We start from the raw sequence: 25,940 nt of genomic DNA, 5'->3' as shown, positions 1-25,940 counted from the left end.
TCAATAGAAGTTGTTAACATCCTCAAATGCATTCATTATTTAAAACCAGCTATAGAGACCTGAGCAAAGCTCTTTCAGGGAAAGGCTGGGAAACACAGTAGAAAATTTATCTAGCTCTCTGGGTTTACTCTCAAGAAAGGATACTTTCAAGTAGCTGAAGGAGGAAGGTGCCAGCAGTATTATTTTCTCCAGCAAAATGGCCCGCAATCTGTCTGTGTTCTTAAGATAGCTTCTGTTCCAATTGAATGCCAAGATGAAATTTTTTTGACATATTCTCCAAGTTCAGCATTCATCTATTTAATTCAATGCTTTCTAATCTGAGATTTGGTTCTTAATTGAAAAGCCTGCTGAGACTTCAGTAGACCTACTGTTCAGGCATCATGTCTAGCACATTTTCAAAAGCTTGGCTAGATCAAAGGCAGATTGCACTGTATCCTGGCTGATTGAGCTCTGAGAGGCACGGGGGTTTGGATCCCATCCCTCAGTCATTCATCTATCCATTCAAATTCCATATTTCCCTAAACAGAGATATATTTTAATATAACTTTTTACAGTCAAATCAAAGGTCAAAAGCCCCCAAGCAATTTTCCATTGACAGTTTTTATTTTACATTCTCCCACTTCAGCAATGTCTAAACCACCACGTACTGCATCGTATGGGATGCAATCCAAGCCCCAGAGCTGAACCACCTGAGATAACTGAGTAACTCCCAGAGGGAATACGAGGGGTATCTCCTGATCAAATTTTTCACTTGCCCTGTAAGTGATAGAGAGGGTTTGCACCAAAATCTCCTGGGATGAGAAAACAACCTGAGAAAGGGATTCTTTCAAACAATTTCAAGGTCAAGCTTATCAATCTTCCTAAGAGCCCCCATTAATTTCAAGATACTCTTTCTTCACTCCCCCTTTTTTTTAATGCAGTTGAGTGGAGAACTTTACCTGATGAAAGAGAATCACGAGTGGTTAACAATCTGTTTATAAACAAATCAACCTGAATCTTCTTTTGAAAACTAGAAAATGAACCTGAGGTTAAGACTTCAAGAGCAGTTAATAATCACATAAACAAAGTACGTATCTGTAAAGTGTAAGAAAACAGGCAGTATAACTCACCAGTTTCATTCTATCCCTGTCTGGAACAATTTCATAGAATATAAACACTCTTGCTATGTACCATATAAAAAACTTTATAGCACATTAGAACTTTTTACAATATCCCTAGATAAAAATCTTATGCTTGATCAGCACCATATTTTCTGTAGGTTTTTTTTTCCACAGTGTCAGGGAAGGTAAAAAAGATTATCCTCTGTATATTGCTATTATTGATATTCTGCTAACGTATGAAGACTTACTTGGAATAAGCTTACACCCCTATTAATGTTTCCCATAGCGTATGGTTTTTCAGGCAGTCACATTTCTCTCAACTCTTCTGAAAGCACCATTTTGAAAGATGCTATGAATGAGACACCTTCTGAACTCACCTTTCGCAATAAAGAACAGCACCTGACAGAATAATAAAAAGCCCTCTATTTTCAGCACGTAAGATACCAAGTTTCCTTTATTTCCTCCATGAAGGATTTGTTTTACCTTTTACTGCGCTAACTTTTAAACCTTAAGGGAAACACTCATAAATATGAGCCTACTTTCTATTGCTGGAATGAATTGATCAGAAAATCACTGAATGGAAACTTCTCCATCACTTTCAAAAGTTTTCGGGTAATGTCTATCCAACACTATAGAATACATGTTCTATTTGCTTTCTCTTAATTTATATTATCCATGTTCAAATTATTCTTTTCACTACAGAAAAGAACCAGGAGATTTAAAATAAATTTAAAATATCTATAAAAAATTATGAAAGTCAAGCTGAAATAGACGTTAAAGAGAATTAAAAGGAGAAGGAAAAATGAGGGGGTTTAACCTCTTTGAGAAAGAATAGGACAGGATACAAGCTGGCATAATGCTCAGAAGCAATAATAAGGCAAGGGCAAAAGACAGCGTAGGTGTGACTTAGAAGACACATTAACACTTTACCTGTTGTCAGCAGTAAGAAGCACCACACTGGCACTGCTGAGAGAAATGAAAACAGCCACATCCCATTTTATTTCAGGAAAAACTTAAAAGAGCATTGAATAGTTTAATTACAGGGGACCTGATTCATCCCCTGCTCAGAGTCGATACAAATAGCATGTCAAGATGGTAACATTTTAATTTTAAACTGTCACATTATGGATATTTGCTTAGACTGGAGTATGAAAAACTGGGCTTTGATTTATTTACAAAAGACACTTAATAGTAGAGTTTGACAACCGCAGACTCATTCAAAGGTTGATATAATAAAGTGCAAAGCTGAAGAAATACAAGGAAGAGGGGGAGGGGAGGAAATGAATAAAGAATGACATGGATTTATCAACTGCAAAAGAGATGGGATTAACCTATACCAGAATGCAGTAAAGCAAATGTTACAATGTCAGAGAACCATCGGTTAAAATACAGAAAATAGAACTTACTGTAACAATTAAAGGGTGGAAAAGAAACTAGCATGAGTAAATGTCAACAGGCACCTCTGTCAGCTGAATTATCGGTCCTTATGAAGTTCAATGACCTATTTAAACACCAGTTGCATTTAACATTTTCACTAATTTGATGAAGTTTGAATACACTTTCAACACAGAAAAGGCTAAGATATACACATAGATATAAACTTTTTAAAATGGAGAACTGAATCATTGACAGGGTCACACAACAGAGGTGGGAAGAAGTGCTGAGCCGCCCTGTATGTAGGCAGTCATTTTTTGAAAGACCTCGTGAGGCCAATGAAGTATTCAAGACATATGACAGGATCAAAACAACAGAGTAAGGAAGCACACGACTGCCACAGGCTCTGCTCACTCTCTCAGTAATTTCACCTATTTAGTAAAAAGCATAACCTGGACACTCCCCATCCCCAAATGAGCATCAACCTCTACAGCACTGTCAGGCTCCTTGTTTGCCCTTTGCCCCAAGTTTGGTTTTCTGTGCTGTGGAGATCCTCACATCCAGCTGAGCATCCCTGACCGCAGCTGTCCCAGGGCACTTGTCCCACATTCCTGTCTCCCCTCCGTTCTACAGCCACAGGGAAATTACTGCATCGCAAATACAAGACCCGAACACCTCCTTGTAGGCAGCAGCCTGCACAGGGCATAGGTAGCACAGGTCAATGCCCAGAGGGCTCCAGCCTTGCTCTGCATCCCAGTGTAACAGCAATGCCACCTCACATAGCTATTGAGGGCTTGGTTAGCTTTTCTGTTTGAAATATGCAAGACATCGCAGCAAAACAAATACCCACTCTCCCTTTTTCACATTCATTGCTCAGCGTGAACTGTGGCATCTCTCAGTGAGCAGGTCTATGTACCAGTCACTGTTAAATAATTACAGAATTAATATTTAAATAGTGACTTATTCCTTGGGGATGGAGGTGTATGATGGGTTTATGACAGCGTGGAACGCCTTACAAACAGCAACAATCCTTTTGTATAATACCTTTCTCATGTAAAACGCATATTTTACCCATTTTATATGTGGGGTGAGCATGCAATACAAGATAGTCAAAATGTCCAAGAACTAGTGATTTGGCAGTCTCTTCTTTTTCATGTTCCTATAAGAAACAGGGACACATTTAAAACTTTAGTCTGGCAAAATACAATAGCACGCAGACAAAAAGAATTACATCTAGTAGAACTTCCAGATGCTCCGAAGCATCTTGTCTCTCCTCCTGCTGCAGCCCCATAAGGATTCAGGTCTTTGGGGTTTTCTGTGTCACATCTGCCAGTTCCACAGGGACATCTAAGGTAGCCTAGGGCATAAAAATGATACTATATGCTTATGTTCAAGCAACTGAATCTTATCCTCTTTAGCAGAGACTTGGCATGAAAACTTCATATCAGAAATACTCAGTTTTCACACAAAAAAAATCACATCCTTGCTCAGAACAGACTGGGCAGACATATTTGGGTGTGCAAAGCTGAGAACTCTGTTCAAGTCCAGCATTTCTGTTAATATGTTACCACACCACATAAAACACTCCTAAATTAAAGGACAACCTCACTGGCCTGGAGCCAAGGACTGAAAAAACATTGAGATGAAAGTAATTTCTTAGTGTCAGAACTGTCTTTTCTTCCTAGAGTCAAGGGTATGGCACAGCTGTGAAGATCATGAGGCAGCTGAGAAATGAATACTTCCATATCTCAGGCTTCAGACCAGCTGCTCACACAAGATGCAGGGCAGCTACCGTCCTCTTTACCTTCCTTGTGCCCTTCCAAGCACAACTCTTCAACCTCATCTGGCTGCAGAGGGCAATGCACTCCCCATCTAACTGTTGCATCCTTGCTTCATACAATTTTCTCTGTGTATGACCATTCCCGTAACTCACTTCTGTCTTTTAATAACAGAATTACAAAGTGCTTACCTTCTTGTTTAAAATACAGGCAACCCAGAAGGTATGTGTATTTCATCTCTGTTCTGCACCCACATAGGTATATTTATATGTCAGTACTACAGATACAGCTGTGACAAGAAAATTACCCGAGTCTTAGTGTCTTCCCAGGAACTAAACAGCACAGAAAGTTACCAGACTTAAGGCTGCAATATAAAATTCACAGAAGTCAGCGGGAGGTTTTTGTTACTGAGTAAAGGACTTTTGGATCAAGAATTAAAACAGTCTTAAAAGTGGTTGGTGTCCAAATTCTATGGCCTTCTATTAATTAAATCACATGTTAAATCATGTACATACTGAGAAAGAGAAATAAAGTGTCTGTTTCAATTTCCCAAGACACTTCTTGGTCCAACTTTTTATTGGAGTAACAATTAGCTTTCTACTGCAAACTCAAATGGTGTAATTTTTTTCATTGCTTATTTATTTCTGAGAACAGTAAATAATTTCTGAGAAAAGCAATGGAAAATTGTGAGCTTTCAAGTGGGATTAGTATCAGAAATCAGCATGTTAGGGGTGTTTGTCCATGAGAAACTTAATATGAGCCGGCTTCAGTGTGCACTCGCAGCTCAGAAAGCCACCCGTATCCTGGGCTGCATCAAAAGGAGCGTGACCAGCAGGTCGAAGGAGGTGATCCTGCCCCTCTGCTCTGCTCTTGTGAGACCTCACCTGGAGTATTGTGTGCAGTTCTGGTGTCCTCAACATAAAAAGGACATGGAACTGCTGGAACAAGTCCAGAGGAGGGCCACGAGGATGATCAGGGGACTGGAGCACCTCCCGTATGGAGATAGGCTGAGGAAGTTGGGGCTGTTCAGCCTGGAGAAGAGAAGGTTGCGTGGAGACCTCACAGGAGCCTTCCAGTACCTGAAGTGGGGTTATAAAGATGCTGGGGAGGGACTCTTCATTAGGGACTGTAGTGATAGAAATAGGGGTAACAGGTTCAATCCTAAACAGGGGAAGTTTAGACTGGATATAAGGAGGAAGTTCTTTCCTGTTAGGGTGGTGAGGCACTGGAATGGGTTGCCAAAGGAAGCTGTGAATGCTCCATCCCTGGTGCTGTTCAAGGCCAGGCTGGACAGAGACTTGAGTGACATGGTTTAGTGTGAGGTGTCCCTGCCCATGGCAGGTGGGTTGGAACTAGATGATCTTAAGGTCCTTTCCAACCCTAACTATTCTATGATTCTATGTATACTAGAGTGTCTTTAGAAAGAACTGTTAGTAGTATGTTGGAGCAACATAAAATTTCTGCAAAACTTCCTTTTAGCTATGCATGTAGACTCAGGTTAATTTCCATTAATAGTAAAATATGAAATAGTAAATTAAAATAATCGAAGAAAGTAAGATTCAGTTCCTCAAAGAGGAGCATATAGTATCATTTTGATGTTTTAGGGTACCTCAGTTATCCCTGTGAGCCTGACACCCACAATTCCAGAGACCTACATCCTCCTTGGGCTGCAGCAGGAGGTGAAACAAAATGCTTCAGAACATCTAGAAATTACACCAGATGTAATGTGTGATTTTTTTGTGTGTGATTGTATTTTGCCAAACTGAAGTTACAATGGTCAGAAAGATTTAGATTTAAAGATTTAGATTAAAAAAAAAAAAATGAATAAATCTCACTTTCATTTGACATCTACTTTAAGTTTAAAGAATCCCACAAAATACTAATTGAGAATATAACTCCTGATTTTTCTTTTTGCCAGTGGTTTCAAAAGAAAACTAAGAAACACAGGTTTAGAAAATACACCTTACTACTCAATACAATGACTAAACGCTACCCTGTGATGCTCAACTATTTACCACAGCATTAATATCCAATTTTTAAAGGACAAATTTACATATTAGGACATGAATTTGCAATGAATGACTTTACAAAGGACCATGGAAATTAAAACTGAAATGTTAATCATCCAGAGCATTCAAAAGGTTTAAATGGTGGTTATCTCCCCAGATTGTGAAGCACACTGGGGAGGAAGGCACAGGTCAAATAATTTTAGATTTATTGCTTGAGAACAGATCTCTAAACATTATCAGGTACTCGAGCACTAAGGAGACAGGCAAATCTGAAACATTCACTTGCTCAAAAACTTCTGAAGCAGAGCCCGGCTAACACGGGGTAAGATGAGGTTCATGGGAAGATACTGCCTGTTATTAGATCAACTACGGTAAGTGAAAAAGTCCACCTTTTCTTGTCTGACAGAGAAACAAAAGGTCAAACCTTAAATATATAGACAATATAAACAAATGCTTTAAGTTCAATTCCATGTGTTAACTATGCTTCAGTGGATCAGGAGAAAGCAGTCTAACATATTACAAGCCACTGCTCTCATCTTCCACGGTATTCTGAAATCTTTACTTCAGACCTGTTAAAGGACGTCTTTCCATGAAAGCTTGTCTACTGCTTTTCCAACTGACCTAATTAAACAAAGTACTGCTACACAGAAATCGTATCTTCTCAGAAGTTAGGTGGGCACTGTTTTGAGTGTCTATGAGAAAGCAGTCCTCACTGATGATAAACTTTCATCCGAACATTAGATGCTCTGTCATTAAGTCTGTTGATTAGCAATAAGTCTAAAAATAAATATATACACATATCTTCATAGTGCTCTTTTTTTCTATAATCACACTTCCACTTCCACATTCAGCCAAATCCATTCCAGCAGGATGTTTTCCTTCCCAATGCAAAACTGCAACATTTGAATATTGCATACGGCAAACCAGTCATGTGTTGTTCCTGAAACTTCAGGAATTGAAGTCTCACAGCACAACTTTAATGGACTGAAACTCATTTGCAAACACAAAGACTCACAGTTGTTTTCCCATGCATTACTTAATGAGTTCTGTACAGAAGAAGGATGAATAAGTAGCTTTGTGTCTGTCTACGGGAACCAATAAAAAGCTGGCTTATAATCTCCAGTAAATACATAATTTCAGCTGGTGCGTGATAGATATAAACAATATAACTCATTTAATATCCCCATTACAAATATATCAACACCCACTGCACCCACTAACAGGCCTGGTGTAACAGAATAGAGCTTCTCTTCGCATGGGTACTTTTGAACTATGAATATGTGTCCTGGGTTCAGCAACACAGGGGGTCCTGGCAGTGATTCTGTACCCCCATCAGCACCAGCAAGGCCATGTATCTCTGGCCATGCAGTTGCACAGCAGCTTGCCTTGGCTACATGAACTATTGGTGAGCTGAGCTCCAAGCCTCTGATCAGCAACTCACAGCTTGTAATTATGTGCAAGTACCTCTATAAATGACACAGAAATTCCTTCAGCAATAAGAAACTCTGTGCGCTATGTGCTATTGTGAAAAGATGAAGGAAATTTCCCATCGTTAGATAAGAGAGGAGTCCGGAGAATATTTTAAAAAAGGCTGCTATTTGCAAAATCACTACCTCAAGTAATTCTGAACTGCCATCTCTGGTACCAGTTTGCAGGAAGAGCAGGCAGATTTCCACCCAGATACACATAATCAATCCAAGCTCAGAAAGGCACACAAACTCCTGATATTGATGATTACCTGAATAAGCGCTCAAACATAGGACTTTGGGGATTCAAGTGATTCTGGAAACTGCTAAAGTAGTGGTTGCTTTTGTCCTGCTCTAATGGAAGCTACAAACTCCTTTTCATATTTGGTAAACAGCATGCATCCATGAAGCATAAGCTGCTTTCATTTCCAAGATACTTCGTGCAGTTCACCTGTCTAATGTCACGAGAACTCTCAGTTCTATATTCTGAAATAAGTTCTCACCTCCTATCTTGAAAGATAAATATCATTATCACGGCTTAAGGGAAGATAAATGTATAGAACAAAAGAGCTCACAGAAAAATATGAGGAAACCAGTTGATTCATACTTTGTTATCATGCTAATGTGCAAGATTCATTTCAAGAGCATCTCCAAAAGGCCATTTTGCCATTGGTGTCCAGCTGCAGGCTGCAGGTCCCCAGAGCAGTTCTGAAGTGCTTTATTTTTGCATCTGTAATTTACTGACAGCTTTTAAGGAATCCTTAAATCTGAGTCAAGAGTCTCAGGAAGAAGGTTCAGTTAAAAAAAGAAAGAAAAACAAGGGGGAAAAAACACACTAAAAATGAAGCTTTGACAAGTAAAATCAAAGCTTAGTTTTCAGAAGAGCCTTCAACTGCACAGGCTGAACAACTACCTATTCCATCACTGTCTATTTTAGTGCAAGTGAAGGAATACTTTTAAAAGAACTTGGTGAAGCAAACGGAAACATTCCCATATAAATTATCCTATATACATAACTGTTTATCACTTCAAATGTAATTTTAAGAGTCCTTGTAAAGAAAATAGTGTGACACAGCATCTGCAGGAGTGCTTAGCTTGATTTTGAAAAAGAACAAAAAAAGTCACTATTCCTTAGCAAGGTCCACTTGTGCGAAGAAAAACTAACTCGAAAGGGACTCATCACAGAGATTATCCTTACTAGACACAGAGTACAGTCTCTATGAAGTTCATTAGTCTTTTCCCAAATTTAGCTGATTTTACCATAGAAATTGACATAAGTACCACAACAGAATTTCTTTGCTGAAACAATCAGTTGTGGAGTGAGGACAGTTTGGCCAGTATCAGCATGTTAGTACACAGCTAACTCCTATCTCAAAAATAGGTAAACTCTAGCCAGATAAGCATTACAGCTGCTCAAATTCTTCAAAAAAAAAAAGTAGGAGGTAAAGCTGTCATTCCTGTTCAATCACGAGAAAGACAATAATAAATTAATAAAGTTTGTAACCGTAACCACTTACACAACAGCTTTGCAACGTGACAAACTCTAAATATATTTAAAGAAAAACAGGAAAATCTAGGCAAAGACAGTGTGTCACTTAAAGACAAATTCTGAGTTGTTTCTGGTGTACTTTGTTTTGCATTGCTTTAAGTTTTTACCCAGCATGGGGTTACCCTTAAAATCTGTTAAGCCTTAACCCAGCGTTTTCTTTTCAAGAAGCCACTTCCCATCCCTGTTGCTGTTCCCTCCTGTACCTTGTATTGCTTGATTACGCTTTTTTATACAGGATGACCAAAAGTAGCTGCAGCAGTCAAGAGATGGACACAACAGGAATTTTGAAGTTTTTCTGTTTGCTATACCTCTTTACTTCCCTCCCGCTCCCCCTGAAACACAGCAGCACTAGGGATTATTCAGAAAGTGTTGCCCTAATAATTTTCAGGATGCAAGCAACACAAAGTTTGTAGGACAACATCCCATCCGCTACAAAACAGTGCAATAGTTAAACAAGCTTGTGGGCGCATGGCCTAGAAACACTTGAAGTGTATAAAACAAGGTTTCAAAGTAAACACAATCTATTTTGCCATTAGCCTACCCATGGCTAACAGCTGTTCTGGTCACAGAAGCAGCCAAAGCCAGAGGGCCACTGGGGACAACTCCAGGGGAAACAATTCCAGCTTGATAAAACATTATACACTGTGCATGGGAAATGGGGATCAAAGCAGAATTCTGAGGAGAACATGGCAAAAGGCAACAATTCCACTATTATCTGTCCTGAACACATATACACATTGTGAAACATTTTTTTCTCCCCTTTTTATCTGTATGCAGATGAAGGAAACACTGAGACTCAATGTGTAAAAATAAAATACGAACACAGTAACTACAGCAAATGTATCCATAAACCAAATCCTCTGCATTTAAAGAAAGATTAGACCCTTCCTGCACTAAATCAGCTGAAGCAATAGAACAGGTAGCCTGGTGGTCTAATAGAACAGGTAGCCGGCTTGGCAAAACAGGCATGAAAATGGTATTAAAATGAAATGAGAAGACTGTCAACCCTCAGCACTTCCAGTAGAAAGCTTGGGGAGGCTGAAGGAACAGGAGATAGCCAAACAGCCTTAAGACTGTAAACACAGCCAAAGCTGAGCCTTGCTCCCCACAGCACACAACCTGGGGCTGCTCACACTCCTCCTGCTTCACCTGGGCTGGCCTTCATGAATAAAAGATTGCTAAAAAAATCACTTTGGGGCTGCTTAAGCTGCTTGACACAAAAAGCAGTAAGGACTTTCTGAATTGCCTTAAGTAACACTCAGTGCTTTGGAGCTATTTTTATCACACTTGAACATTTAAAGGAACACTGTTGCATTCCATACCAGAGGAAGTTATTAATTAGCTTGTTAATAAATGCTTGTAAGTCTATGCCCCACAGCCAATGTAAACACTTTCCTTTTCTGTGGAGAGACTTCTGCAGAACCGCTGAATGCAGCAACCTCATGTAATGCAGATAAATGCATCAAGCTTCAATTTCAAGTTTAATTTTCTGCTCAAGCTACTTCAGCCGGGAGTGTGTTCCAAACACCACGTTGCTGAATTTCAGCATGCAACTACTAACAGAACATTTATAAAGTTATCCTTGTAGCAAAATTGTCCTTGAGATTAAGCCCCTCTGCTCTTTGTATAATTCTTATTTCTTGTGTTAAGATGATGCAGTCAGTCCCTCTCCCTTCCCTCTATTTACTTGGCCACACAAGCAATGTTGCTGTTACCTCCTCTTACAAAACAGGACCTCAGCCATTCCTGCAGCCCCCCGTATGTTTATTCCTTTTCCAGAGAGCCTCTTTCAGCAAGATGCCCAACTTGGCCTTTTCCTCTCCTTTCTTTAAAACCATCACTGCTTAGATACTATGGTTAATAACCTCCCAGATATTTGCTCAAGTTACAAGTAATAGACACACAACAAAGGTCAGGAAAAAATTGTTATGAAAATGTGAGAAGACAAGTATCTGTAACTAATATTATTTACAACAAATTCTCACAGAGACAACCAGCCAACCACAGAGCAACAAAAAAAAAATTACTGTGTGAGGTTTTATGCCATGATCATTAAAAGGCTGAACATTGTTAGATACACTTAAAAAGGTGTCTTACACATCCTAGTGCAAGCAGTTGTGCAGAAAGGTGGTCACTGGCAACAGGCTCCTATGGATCACAACTTTCCTGTCTATTTGCCTTAGAGGATTTATGAATTTTGTAAAGGTAGAATTATACCACATGTTGGCATATTACAGAATGGCTTAAGTATAACGCAAATGACCTCAGGCTTCTGAGGAAAGCAAGAGTTTGCTTTCCAGTTACAGCTTAAATCAGTATCAGTAACACAACATGCATAGCTGTCTCCAAAATACTGTGGCTGTGAATCTGGAATACTTGCCTCACTTCAAATGCAACAAAGATTTCTCCAACAGAAGGAAGAAAAAATAATATGGGAATTATAAGAAGCCTTTAGAACATTAGTGAACAGAAACTATGAGATCAGAGAGAAACCTACAGGTAGAAAATAAGCCTGCAAATGTCTACTTTTGCACTTGATTGAACAAAGTGACAGAGATTTGAGCAGGACGTTAGCTGGGGAGGGGAGAGGCGGAAGTTTTGGAAGAACCAAAGAACTCAGGAGAAGGACACCATGTTTGCCACCTCCAAGCTTCAACAGCAGTGAAATTATCACACTACCCTCTGCAGGAATGTCCCCTGGCAGTGGCTGCTGTTCCTTCTGCAAACCTCCCACTGTCTTCAGTGAGAACCACACAAAGCTAGGGAAGAGAATCCTGGCTTGACTGAAACCAACACAAATTTCAATACAGCCTTCAAAGAGGGATAAGACTGCATAAGGTAATAATATTTCGAACAGCATGAGGTATTCCCTCAGTGCTAAATTTTATTAATATGTTAAATGGAAAATACACCCGCATACCCAGCTGGAAAATTCAAGCTGGCTCCAGTAATTTTGCTGGAAATATGCTAATTCATACCAGACAAAACTTTTCTCCTTTGACATGATGATGTAACCCGCCCTGAAAAGAACTAATTCTACAGATGAAGTGCATTTCTTCTGTAAATTAATGGCTATGTTTAATGGTGTAATATTAATTAACTGCATACTAAAGCAGGTTGTAGAAGCAGAATAGCAACCTCCATAGTTTGGTAGTGACAATGATTGGGAGGGAGGGAAGGGGAGAAGAGAAATAAAATGAGCAAGAATGAGCTGAAACCAAGGAATAAGTGTTTCCCATTCAAAATACCCAAAAGACCTACAGGAAAATAAGAATTTGCATGACACCTCACCTTTGAAAGTGCATATATGTTTCAAAAAAATCCAACAAAAGCCCCAAAACCTGCTATATAAGGGCTGACTATATTCTAAGCCATCAAACTAGCTTCGACATTTAACTGCCTTGTTTGTAAGACTAGGTTTCCAAGTAAGAGAAGGAGACATCCATAGAAGCCACACAATGAAGGTCACTGAAAGCAATTTTAAGCTTTTTTTCTAAAATCTATTGGTTTGAAGGGGGGAGTCCTTCAATAAAGAGCAAATGGAATCAAATCATTTGCCTTTAGGAGAGCTGAACAGGGTAAGTGAGTCCAAGGTTAAAGGGACAGAATACAAGTGGTCAGACAAAAAGAAGTGTCAGGGAGAATGGTATCATGTATTTACAAAGGAGCTGAGTTTGGATGGACACAGGAGGACAAACTCTCCTCACTTTTCAACAGTTTACTACTTTTGGTGGCTGTCAGAAGGGATTCTTAGTTTGGGTTTCATTGTGAGAATATTGGTGCAGACATTTCCTCCACACCGCCTTGATGATTCATCTTTGGATGTAAAGTGTTTCCAAGTGCCAGCCTGAATAAGCTTCGACTTCATTTATTTAGAGTAATGACGACATCCAGTGGCCACCAAGTTAATCTCTCTTTAAAGGTATATATAACTCTGCTCTTCCACCTTCTAGTCTAAAAGTAGGAGTGCATTACAAGGAACACTATGATCATTGAGCAAGTGTCTTCCTATTCAGGTCCTCATATAAACTCTAACCAAGCCTTCTTCAGTTCTAGCTCACATTGAAAAGTTACAAATAGAAACTGCAAAAACACTTAGGCACTTCCATGACACTCAAAGAAACTGGAAACCAGCAAAAATAAATGTACATCAAGAAAGTGGGGGGAGTGGCGTGAACCTGCATATGCACACACACAAGCTGCTCAGGCTGTTAAAACTGGTTGCCACATCTACCAAACTCAGTCATGCATACAGGCTTTTAAAAGACACAGAAGATACCACTTTTCAAAGTGCTTCAGAACAAAACCCCAGTTTTTCCGTTTTCCACTTTTGTAAGGACCTCATCCAAAATATGCCAATGTAACACTTTAAGCATACTTGTGTTCTTTCACAGAAAACATCTGTTAAATACATACTTGCCCAAATACTTCTGGCAGCCCCAAAACTTGACCAGTGAAAACACCAATACAGATGAAAATTGCTGTGACCTGACCCAATGAGCCACGGATTTCCTTAGGAGATATTTCACTCAAATACATGGGAAGGGCACTCAGAGAAATGCCTATAAAGGAAGGAAAAAAACATGTATTAAGTCAAATTGCCTTTTCATTATGCCAGCTATGAAACAAACAGCTGCTGAAAGGAGTTCAAGTGCTAATCTGCTCAGAAAAGTGGCATAAAAACACTCAAAGAACAGAATTATATCTATCCACAGACAGTATGAATTATCTCCTCTGCATGTCTAATTGTTCTTGCACTTTTTAATAACCATGGAATTGATTATCTGTTACAGATCTGCAGTGTTGTGCGTAGGCTGCTATTTGATGAGAAGCACCAAAGGTTACTTGGAGATGAGAATCACCTGGAGAATGGATTTTATGTTTTAAATTTGCTCATCCCAAAGCAAGCAAAAGCACTCTAACACTGGTGTAGGTAAGGAAAATAAAAACAATGTGTCAGGCAGAGAACAGACACTGTCAGATGAAGTATTTTTACTGAAAATGGTATTAGCAGATCTTCCTCTCAATACAAGCTTGCAACTGCAATGAATTCTTCATAGCAGGTATAAAATAAGGATGAGAATGGTGCTCAAAGTCTGGAGACAACAAACGCATGACCCTTGTTAGTACACTGATAATATTTACACAGCTCCAGAAGTTTAGTCCTTTGGTGGCAATATGAGAAAAAAATTATCATTCAGCACCAAACTTATCCATGAACTTCACATTACAAGTGACAGATACATCCACTTTCAAACTACCATAGTTTTAGTTTACTAACAACACAGCAGAAGCTTGCAAGAAAGGGGGCTTGGTGATGCAGAACCTAAAGTACTTTGCATTGTTTAGAATCACGATTACACTGATTAAAACAATTTCAATTCATCAAGATTGTGGCCACATTAGGTAAATATTTCTCACCATCTAGCAATCTGTGAAGTTGCTGAGACCCTCACTGCTAGCTGCAAGACTATTCTGATGCAGCAGTGCATGCACAGGAAGACCACATTGCTAGGTGCAAATGATGTAACAAACCTTCCAGTTAATCCTACTGGTATTAACATGGGATCCAATGACTTCTAAACACAAAGCAGCAAGCAGCATTGAAAAATAGAGTACACACTCCTAGCCAAAGAATTTTCATGGCATGAAGACAAATATGCTCTACCACAGCTGGAGGATGACAAGGGTGGACAGCAGCAGTTAGAATCCATTGTTCAAACACCAGATGCTCTAACCGTTGTCTGCTGTTTTGTCTCAGTGAAATCAGTGCGGCTAGTCCATGAACTGCCTCTTTAATGTAAAGAAAGATCTAACTGGGGGAGAGGAGAAAGATTATGCTTGGTGCAAGTATTTCAGACATGTTTAGAGTGATAAAAGCTTACCTGCATCAACACCCATTATAACACGGCCCAGTATGAGCATTTCAAATGACCCCGCCAGCAAGGAGAGGGACATCAACAACGCAGCTGTCACTGCAAACACATTATTGAACAGCAACGTACATTTCCTAAAAGAAATAGATATTTTATGTATATATGTACGCCAAAGGCTCAGCAAATAGCCCATCCTATACATCTTAAGAACTCAAGTCTCATGCTTGAGTTTTCATATATGACTACAAACAAGTGTACTCTGGATAAATGTATGCATGTAGGAACCAGAGAATATACTTTAAGTGGCAATAAGACAATATAATCACAGGCATTTTTATGCTACATAATTTTTTTGCCATTTTGAGGACTTTCCAAAACTGACGTATTTATGTTATTGTAATCCATCCTTAAATCCATGATATTAAAAATATACGTTGAGGAAAATTACTTACTACTTGTACAGTTAGAAAAAACACTTGGGCTCACATGAGTCGCAGAAATCAACCCTTTTCCAAAATTGTTGAAATTAATCAAAATATAGATATATAATTTTCCCCCAATTTTTAAGGTATTTCATTGTATAGCAGTTAAAACCTGAAAAGATACTTCTTTCAAATAAACTAAATATTCTTTATGGAAAATTATTATTTTGTAAAAAAATAATCACAAAAATGTCTTTGAACATTTTTCAAAACCATCTGAATTTCTCATTTGCACTATAGTTTTCATCTCTCAGAACTTTCTGCTCAAGTTTGAGGGACTCGTTAATTCAAAAGTGCCTCATAAGTCTCAACTTCTGCAGAGGAAATACTTCACAAAATAAATTATATGTAGGATTTCATGGGCCTTTGACAGTCAGATTCAAACACCAGCATCCAAGGTCTCATTTCATGAACACATGGAGGAACAGTGGTTAAAGATGTAAGATCAACAGCTCTGCTTCAATGACTATTGAAAGTTTTAAGTAAAAAACCCACGAAGAACTCAGAGAATCACTGCTACTGTGTACACATCTCCAGGAATATGGATTTAAGTGGCTTTTTTGCTAAAGTTCAGCCTGTAGGTGAGTGGCTGTAGAAGCCGTTATCACCAGGTTCAGCCTTGTGAGCAACTGTGAGGATTCTTATGATTCTCAGGCAGAAACCCAGGGATATCTGCTGGAGATATGATGGCTTCTGTACAGCACATTATAATGAGATTGCTGCTTTGCATTGACCTAACACAGGACAAAACACCATGATTTTCCCAGTTATGTGGCAAGAGAATGATTATACCCTATGTTTTCCATCTGTGAGTCACCTCACTTGTCTATATACGGTAAAACAATGGAGCTCCATTTTCATTAGGTTTTGCAGTCACATAATTAAGCACAGTCTTGTTTTGGCTCTAGAGGTACAATTCAGTACTGAAGCTTCCAGTCCCACTCACAACAACATATGAAAGAAATAACTGATTTAAAAAACAATTTACCTCGAGATAAACATCACTGATGATGTAAATTATGAGGAATCCATTAACTTTGATAGTAAACTATACAGGCACAATACGCCAATTTTATTAAAAAACTGAAGTGGTATTAAATTCTTAAGCATTCTCAATGGATTTTCAATCTCTGTATGCTGTAATTTCCATGCAAAAGGAGTAACCAGAAAGGCTATCTACCTTTTTCTTTACCAATACAGACAACAAACCGATCCATCAGTCCTCATTCTTCTCCAGTTCAACACATAGGTACCAACTGGAAATGTCCCACCACTGAACAAGTCACCCAACTTTGTACAGCAGATTAATATACTTTTTTATAGGAGATATTTTTAATACTTTTATTTCTAATTATTTTTCCTGTTTTTTAGTGATTTTTGAACACTGAATGAGTAACACAGTTTGAGAATCAAAAAATAAGATACAGCTCATTTAAAGTATATGTTTATGAAACATAGATGTCAAGAATGATTTTACCATTTTAAACAGATTTTCAAATGGATAATTTGAGAGGGTTGAAATGATATAAATAATGCCAAAAATTGAAACAAAATATTCATTCATATAGCACAAAAAATTGCTATACATTCATCTGAAGATATATTTTCATCTAATTTAAATAAAAACTACAAAATATGTATCTTTGTAGAAAAACTTGGCCAGTGACCCATTATGCTATACAGCAAAGAATGGAAAAGGACAGCCTAACTAACCAAGATTTAACCAAAGGATTTTGTACTTGCCAGATCAAATAAAAATGACAAGAAGAAAGTAACACACTGTTTAGAGTGTTATTATAAAATGCGTGAAAATTTTTGGTAATGAAAACACTGTGTTGGGTATCTGTGGCAAGGTTTTGGAAGTGAAGGGATGCAGGGATGGCTTCTGTGAGGAGATGGAACGAGTGAGTAACAAGGTCAGTGGGGGAGAAAGGTGCTCCAGGATGGAGCACGTACATTCTCAGAGGGACTGTGGCCCATGGAGGACTCATACGGGAGCATAGGAGGAAAATGAAAAGCAAGGAGTGGCAAAGGGAAGTTGCTATGCACTGACCCCACCCCCCGCACTGCCCGTTCTCTCACTGAAGAGACTGAGTATGACCTGCCATGGTACCAAGAGGGAGGAGAGGAGGCTGGAGTGATGTTCAGCCTGCAAAAGTGGAAGTAAAGGTGTCTTGTTTCCCAGTGCCAGAGCAGAAATTAAGTATTTATGCTCACTGGCAGTAAACTAAAGTAAAACCCCCAAATTGAGCCTGAACCAGTCCTAAGAGAAGAGCCATTTGCTCAGTAGAAATCAGCTTCTGTAAGCATCCCAGCTGAAACACACAGTTCATCCGTCATCTAGACACAAATAGAGGTAAGCTTTAAAGATTTTCAAGGCTGTCATTTGCTCTCATTATATTAGATAGTTCCAGAAGCCAGAACAGAATCCTAGTGACTACATGACCTCCACTGCTACAATAACTTTAATTATGGATTTGAATTAATAAACTTTTTGTCTAAAACCCACAAATAGGAAAATGACAGAATTAAAGTTTCATCAGAAATGCTCTGATGTCTCAAAATTCAATAATAAGAAAGAATTTAGAAGCCCCACTTGAGAGCAAATAAGAATCTTTAAGTAAAAAGTATGGTAAGGAAACTATGTATTTAAATAAAAAGCTGTGTGTTCTTTAAACTAGGTATTTAAATAAAATCCAGTAACAGATTAAATGCTACAAGTAGATGACTTCAGAACGACGAAGTGATAGCATTACTAAAATAATACAGTTAAATTCCCTAAATTGCTTTATACTCAAAATGTTCACCATTGAGATGAGGGAAGGGCTTGTCCCTGTCCTACAAATGCCTCCCTAGCAATGGCCTAAGCAATTCACTGTATATAATGCTCTGGTTGTTCAGGATGCGTAACAGCAGTTGCTGTTTGATAGAAGAAAAGAATTTAAATTATGAAGTGTAAAAGACACATCTGAAGATGGGACTTATGTGGATGAAGGCTCTCTTTGAAAAAATTGCATCTCTCTTGAAGTAGGGGCTAGGAATCCAGTAATTTGGAAATTATTAACCTTACCGCAACAGAATTCGAGAGTGCTCTTTTTAAAGTCATACATTATTTCTGACTAATGCTTTTGATTCCCCTTAGTTCATTATTCTGTCTCGGTGTAAACTGAGATCGGCTTTATCATACACACAAGCCTGCAACCTACACTTGAACAATTTAATGGCAAAGTATTTTATTGTTCTGTCAACATTTCATAATGTGCTCCTCAATTACAGTACCAATATGTCAGTCTGGTTTCCTACACCGGATGAACACACTGTGCTGTGAACATCAAACTCAAGAACTACACTTCAATGAGCACCCTTCACCCAGTGTCCCTGAGACACAATCCCTTCCTCTCTCTGATCAAGTACTCACACACTGCACCCGTAAGAGAGGTGTTTTCATGGTTTAACAGAGATACACATAATTAAACAAGATTTAAAGCTCTGCCCTAGAAATATGACCTGCTTGAATCAAAGTGGTATATATATGACCGATATCAGCCACCACTTGCTTTAACAAACCTGTACACAAAGCTGTTCTACTCTTCACCAAAAATTCAAGCCTCCTATGAAGCCATTTTTTACTTCACTTTTTAATAAAGACTCTGTGACAATTCTGGGAATTAATCAGTCTGAGTCAGGCATAGTTTCATATATTTAAGAAGTGTGTAAATGGTAAATTGATGATTTGGCAGAAGAAGTTGCAACGCTAAAGATAATAATGAGACTATGAAAAATATTTAAGACTCGAAAATCAAATTATGAGGTGAAGGGGCAGACTAAATGAAGAGTGGGTAATAGATTTACAGAGCAGACAATACTGACTTACTGTAAGCATGAAATGGAAGAACCTGAAAATATACTCTCTGAGGTGAAAAATGGGGTATGGAATAGTTGGGAGAATTCCAAACAGGCCTAGTAAAGCACAACTGAAAGTGATGGAAATAGTCAAAATGTAGAAGAAGAAAGTAAGAATAGTGGAGGTCGATACTTATATTTAAGCCTCCATGATGACCTTTCTCCAGTGTTTGGCTGACATGGTTTAGTGGGAGGTGTCCCTGCCCACGGCAGGGGGGTTAGAACTACATGATCTTAAGGTCCTTTCCAACCATAACTATTCTAGGATTCTATGATTCAACTGAACAAAAATTATCAAATTATACAGAATTTACAATTAAGGAAGAACCAAATGAGCAGTTAAGATGGATGTTAAAATGGCTTTTGAAAACAAAGAAACCCCAACCAACCAACCAAAACCCCCCAAAATACAACTTTTAAATTCTCTTTGGAAGACTGTATGAAACAAAAACAACAAAAAAGAAATGTCAGAAATATCTTGTCAGTACCTGCAGCAAAAATGCAAATACGCACTGGTAGAAAAATTGCTAAAATACTCATGTTCCCTATGGTCAAGATTGGTCAGATAGTGCATTGCATAGAACAGGGAAGTCATCCCCAGGCTTTGGGAAGACCAAACACAAACTTTATCCTAGTTTATTTCTTCAAATGTTGCTAAGTAGCAAATGAGATGTGTTGATAGCTTTATTTGTGTACAGTAAGATTTTCAGCAAACTTGTGAAATGAGAATCTGCTGATCCTGTGTGAAATTTTTCTTGGTTTATGGTATTTTCCTTTTGCACTGTTGACAATGCAACCTCCTTGACATCTCAACCCACTGCCTGTTCAAAGCAAATGGCTTCTCAAATGATGCACAGCAAGGCCACAGAGAAAGGTACTAATTTTACTCTTGGAAATTTGGAAGTCTTTAGCAAACAGCTTTCATAATTTGAATTTGCATCCTGCTGAGGAGGGTTTTTATAAAGAAAAGTAAAGCCTTCAAGAGAGACTAAATGAGAAGCTGGTTTAGAAAATACAAGTTTTCCAGTGCACTTACCGTCCAAAGAACTTCACAATTGGGGTAACAATAATGGCACCCACAAGGCCACCAATGGCAAAAATAGAAACAGTTATGGACCAGAGGAGAGTTAGTGTGCTTTCATCAACTGAGAAGCCATATCTTCTTTCCCAAGTTTCATTGTAAAACTTCTTGATAAACTGAAAAAAAAAATACATAAGGATACATGTAAAAAAATACATTTTAAGAACATAACTGCTAGAAACAGAATAAAAAAATTAAGTAATTAAAAAAACCACAAAAAAAAACCAACAGTAACTTGATTGTAGGAATCACCCTTGCTCTTCAATTTATCTCCTCCAAAAACTGATGCCTCACTTTTAGATGCAATTGGTCATAAGGAAGAGGGGGGTAAAAACACAGGTAACTATGAATGTTGAAGAAGCTTATTAAAGAGAAATTTGTATGATGCAAGGATGCTGCATTTAGGTTGTTGGTTCAACACTAATGACTGTTTTAGCTTTACTGCGTACATATATATAAACATTTCAGCCAGAGCTGGGCCTGGGGACTCAGACACAGAATTACAGAATGGTTGAGGACAGAAAGACCTCTAGAGGTCATCTTGTCTAACCTTTCTGCTGAAGCAGAACCACCTAGAGCTGCATGCCTAGGACCATGGCTGAAGGTTTCTGAATCTCTTCAAGGAGTGACTCCACAAAGTCACACCACTCATGCGGGGCAAGATACTGCACATCAGTTGAGCTCCCCTCACTGCTCACATACACACTCTTAACCTCAGCCAAGTGACATATCACATCCTAGTGCAACAGACTTCTGGACAAGCCAAGGAAAGCTGTACTGCCTAGCATTTGCCATGACTTTGAAAGAGGAAGAACATGCAAAAATTCTTAAAAGCTACCTACTGTTAGTCAAAGACCACGAATAGTCATGCTAAAAGCAAAGAGTTTTACTGCTTTATCATGAATATGTAATGCCAGTAACTTGGGATTAAAGAGCGCAATGATGGCAGGCTAGGCAGGCTCCAGTAGCAGGTAGAGGCAAAAATGTCTTGAAGTTGGTGAATTGGCAGAAATGCAAAGCTAATGAAAAGGCAAGGAGTTACAATCAACTCCTGCAACATGATACCCAGGTGACAACATGACTGACGTCAAGAGAAGAGTTTGGCTTGTCTTCCAGGACGTAGCACCAAATCCCATATGCCGATAGGTTTAGGGAGCAGGGGGAAGTTCATGTGTAACTTAGGAAGTCCCTTGAAAAATTTTAAAGATGCTTTAAAAGTTGTTGAATTATGAATCCTTTCGGCAAAACTCTGCACTGTGTTCACCATAAAAGAACATTTATCATCTCTACTTTGGATTTCAGTCCCAGAATGCAGATAGAATCATAGAATCATGGAATAGTTAGGGTTGGAAAGGACCTTAAGATCTCAGATTTGCTCAAAACTAAGTGCTTTTCACTAGTCTATTTTTTCCAAAGGGCCAGTATTGCAGAAGTGAGCGATTCTACAAATTCTTCATCATAACACTAGGAAAAAAAGATGGAGTGAATTGAAAATAATTGGCTTTAATGGATTGTAGAAGAAGGGAGGCTGTTTCCACTTTTGCATTGTATTTATGACACTCCCACATCTGGCAGCCACACAAAATCAAGGACCTACTAAGCCAAGCAATGAAAGATGAGCTTTTTCTACCAAAGAGTTTACAGCCAAGAGGAAGAAGGCAAGAGCTGACAGCGGTTGGTTTGATAGCCTACAGTATCAGTCAAAAAGAGTTAGTTGCATGGCACCATTAAAATTAAGAATCCCAAATAATTTTTCTAAATATGTTATATCTTATCTTCAAATTTACATTGTTGTTTTTTGAACAAAGACCAGGTTGCTAAACAAAGTAAGCAATTTATTTTCAGTAATGAAAGATGTATCAAACATGAAATCAGGCTGATATGAATCTATCTGCCAAACAAGCTGGCTCTCTTCAGAACTTAAAACCTAGACCTATCTTGTAGCTCTTCAGCCATCAAGACCTACACCTTTCACCCATAGCAGCTTAATTTCCTTAACAGCCCTCCACAAGGGCCCTTCCACCGCATCTTCAGAAAGTCCAAGTGCCTCTTGAATCTCTTGAGAACTCTGACAGATGTCCGAGTGACAGTTTTCCTCTGCAATAACCATTCCAGCTCTTCCCCAGATTCTCATTTTTCTACTACAGTTTCTGCTAGTTTGTCAGGTACAAATTACTAATTCTTAGCATATATGTTCCAAATTTTACCCCTAAAAACTACCCTTTTCTTAAAGACACGGTAACCCTCTCAGTCTCTCTGTTACTAAGGCTATCTAAAAATAAGCTGAACTATGATATGAAGCCTATATTTTGAGTTATTATTTCAGTCTTGAACAGATGTTAAGCTATTTTGGCAACCTGACAAAAAATTAGCACTAATTTTATTCCAGTAATTATTATCATTAATTTATCTCCAATACATCCCCTATAAAGAAGGTTCCAGTGTGGGACCTGCCTAGGCTTTTCCAGTTCAAAACATTAATTCAGGTTTCTTGTCCTATGCTTGTATTTTCTGAACAGCCTTTTTTAGCTTCCTCCTACCAGCCTCGTATCACAGAGCCTTTTGTCTGGACGTTTTTTGTGCCTGCTCAAAGTACCCAAACTCCAGGGCCAGCTCACTTTTTTAGCCTTCAGTGTCCCAAAGTTTATATTCTTTTTTCTGCCCTCCTGACATGTGCACAACTGCAGATTTTTGAAGAATGCCTTTTAATAACTTCCCTTCCCTGATGATGTTTAATTACACCAAAGTTTATTCATCTTTCTAACAGGTAAGGATGCCATAGCTCCAGTATAACATGTATCACCTGTATAGACATCTCCTGCTTACTTCCTCTTTAGTCAAGCCTCTTCATGCTTATGCTCCTCCCATTTTGAACTCGAGCAAAGCTCTGAGGTCACTGTGATGTCTGATGCTCTGGGGAGGATGCAGTTGCAGGTGGTCACTACTGCAGAAGGGCACACAACGCTTGTGTAACACTCTCGCCCATCTGTGCTACTACTCTTCAACAAGCTCTGTAGTACCACAAAGTGTAATCTTGGCACTTTTCCCCAGTTTCTTCTCAGGTCTCCTCCAGCATGTCACAGGTACTAAATTATCCTGGGGTAGGACTCACCACTATCAGCTTAACACTACATTTTCCCTGTTCAAATGAGGAATTTCAGACTTCGGGTATTCCAGCCTTGGACACGACGACTATTCAACGTGAGGACTTTATTTAGTTTGAAACACCACCTCTCCACATGCAAAGTACCTAAAAAACATGGCACTTCTTGTATTCCTTCTATCAAGTTTCTAGTGGGTGTTTTATGCCCTGAATTAAAAGGAGGACAGCGATATTTCTCCCATCCTATTTTCTATGTTTCCATATGAACAGACAGAAAACCCTACAATTCATAGCAAAAAGTCAATTTGGTGCATGGTCCATTTAGAATAAGCTCATAATGAACTTCCAAATTAATCTGCCATTATATCAAGTAATACATCTTATCTCTTCCACACCAAAACATAGATTATATTTAGATTCGGGTACCTTCTTGTTTATTTGAACTTAATTTCTGACAGTAATGATTACTAAAATAAAACATTTTTAGAACACGATTAGCATTTCTAGCTAATGATAATGGCTACAAATAGTATGGAAATTATTCTCTTCTTGTGTTATGACTAATTTTCTCAGCATAGCTTTATTATTTAGAGGAGACATCAAATAACAGCAAATATTAAAGAAAGAACAAACGACAACACTCAGTAGTAACAAATAAATGTGCTGGTATGTACATCACCTGCATCTGAATTCCCATTGCCAGTAAATGGGAAGCTATAGCACATACAGGTTTTGAGGAGTTACACATGAAACAAAACAGATCAGATCCAACAAATCCACCAAATTTGAACCCATGGAATTCTGTGGAAAGGCTCTTTTGGGATTTTAACCAGTTGTCTGAACAATTCTAATGGCATAAACCTGTATACAAAAATTTTAGTCCCTATCCAAAGCCTACAAGGAAAGGTAGCTGAGACTGATATCAGTATCTCATATTCTCCTGCCTCAGTTCATTTAAGTAGTAGTGGTATGGTGGGAAATATGAGGGGAATATAAAGTATATACATATAAAAGGGATATATTTTAAATACAATGGAAATATTTTCTTTGTCTTACCCTTAGTTACAAAGGTCACTCACACACAATAACAACTATGGCACTGGCTGACACAGCAGGCCACACATATTTGCAATAGATTCCCTTTCCCTGTATCAGCTCCCAAAGGAATGCAGAGCTGCAGCTGCCCGCAGGAAGGGGGCAAGCACTGCATGGCAGTAAGTAGCAGAGATTTCACCTCCTGTAAAGAGCACAAAGCACATCTTTGTTCTTCAGACCTTGCCCACAATCAGTCCATGAAATGAGTTGTAGAAATTCGACTCAGAAAAAGACATCTTCAACTTGTATTCAATTAAAGCACTTGTCTTCCTACTGCCAAATGCTTCCATATGTTTTTAATAAATGGTAACTCTTTGAGCAAGCCCATGAAGGCTTCTATTTCTGGGTTTCTTGTGTGGCCAAGTGCTGTGTGCAGGGGGAAGCACACCTGTAGTGGGCTACTGCTCTTTCTCACAGAAAAGCAGGGGACTGAGTGGGAAGTGATCTGTGCTCTAAGCAGAGTACGGGCAGTTTATTCCCACCTTAAAATAAAAAGGAAGTTGGACTGACTCCACCTTATGAGATGACCTCACTGGTGAGAGCTGCAGTGTTTCCCTGCGGTTCGATGGGGTGGCACAACTTTCAGCACCAAAAGATACTATACACAAGAATTTACTAATACTTTTTCAATGCTTCAGTCTTAAATGAAACCCCTGCTCCAGCTTATTCATTGTGCTGATGTGTTCAGCTGCAGGATCCTGAAACATCCCATGCTTTTGTCAACAGTCATTATCAAGCATTTTTTCAATACATCTTAAAGCGCCATACAGTCCTACAGTAAGGTTGGAAGACTTTAGACATCAAAAGAAATTGTACTGAAGTAAGCAGGGGCAGAAGATACTCAACAGTCTACAGAAAGACACTCATGCATCCCTGACAGTGTTCAAGGCCAGGCTGGAGGGGGCTTTGAGCAACCTGTTCCAGTGGAAAGTGGCCCTGTCCATGGCACTGGGTTGGAACTAGATGATCTTTAATGGCCGTTCCAAACCAAACCATTCTATGATTCTAGGATTCTGTGTTTATCTTCTGATGACTGCAAGGTGAAGTGATGCCTAGACATGTCACACTAGAATAAATATTCCATTTGTTCAACCCTGTGTTATCAGTGCAAAAAGTACCAAGAA

At 38.7% G+C, this 25,940-nt stretch overlaps 1 protein-coding gene across 3 annotated transcripts in view; it reads right to left on the bottom strand.

Annotated features, from left to right (window-relative positions):
• Positions 1–25,940, bottom strand: part of SLC2A9 (solute carrier family 2 member 9) — a 122,933-nt gene that overhangs the window by 69,209 nt on the left and 27,784 nt on the right. For all 3 annotated transcript variants that reach the window (XM_065659346.1, XM_065659336.1, XM_065659329.1), the window contains 3 exons: positions 20,574–20,734; positions 15,162–15,286; positions 13,693–13,838 (listed from right to left, as the gene is read on the bottom strand). In XM_065659346.1, the coding sequence (XP_065515418.1) occupies positions 13,693–13,838; positions 15,162–15,286; positions 20,574–20,734 (432 nt within the window). The remainder of the gene's footprint in view (positions 1–13,692; positions 13,839–15,161; positions 15,287–20,573; positions 20,735–25,940) is intronic.

Source organism: Lathamus discolor, chromosome 1, assembly GCF_037157495.1.
Source record: "Lathamus discolor isolate bLatDis1 chromosome 1, bLatDis1.hap1, whole genome shotgun sequence".
Classification (NCBI taxonomy): Eukaryota; Metazoa; Chordata; class Aves; order Psittaciformes; family Psittacidae; genus Lathamus; species Lathamus discolor.
This window is presented reverse-complemented; position numbering and strand designations above follow the sequence as displayed.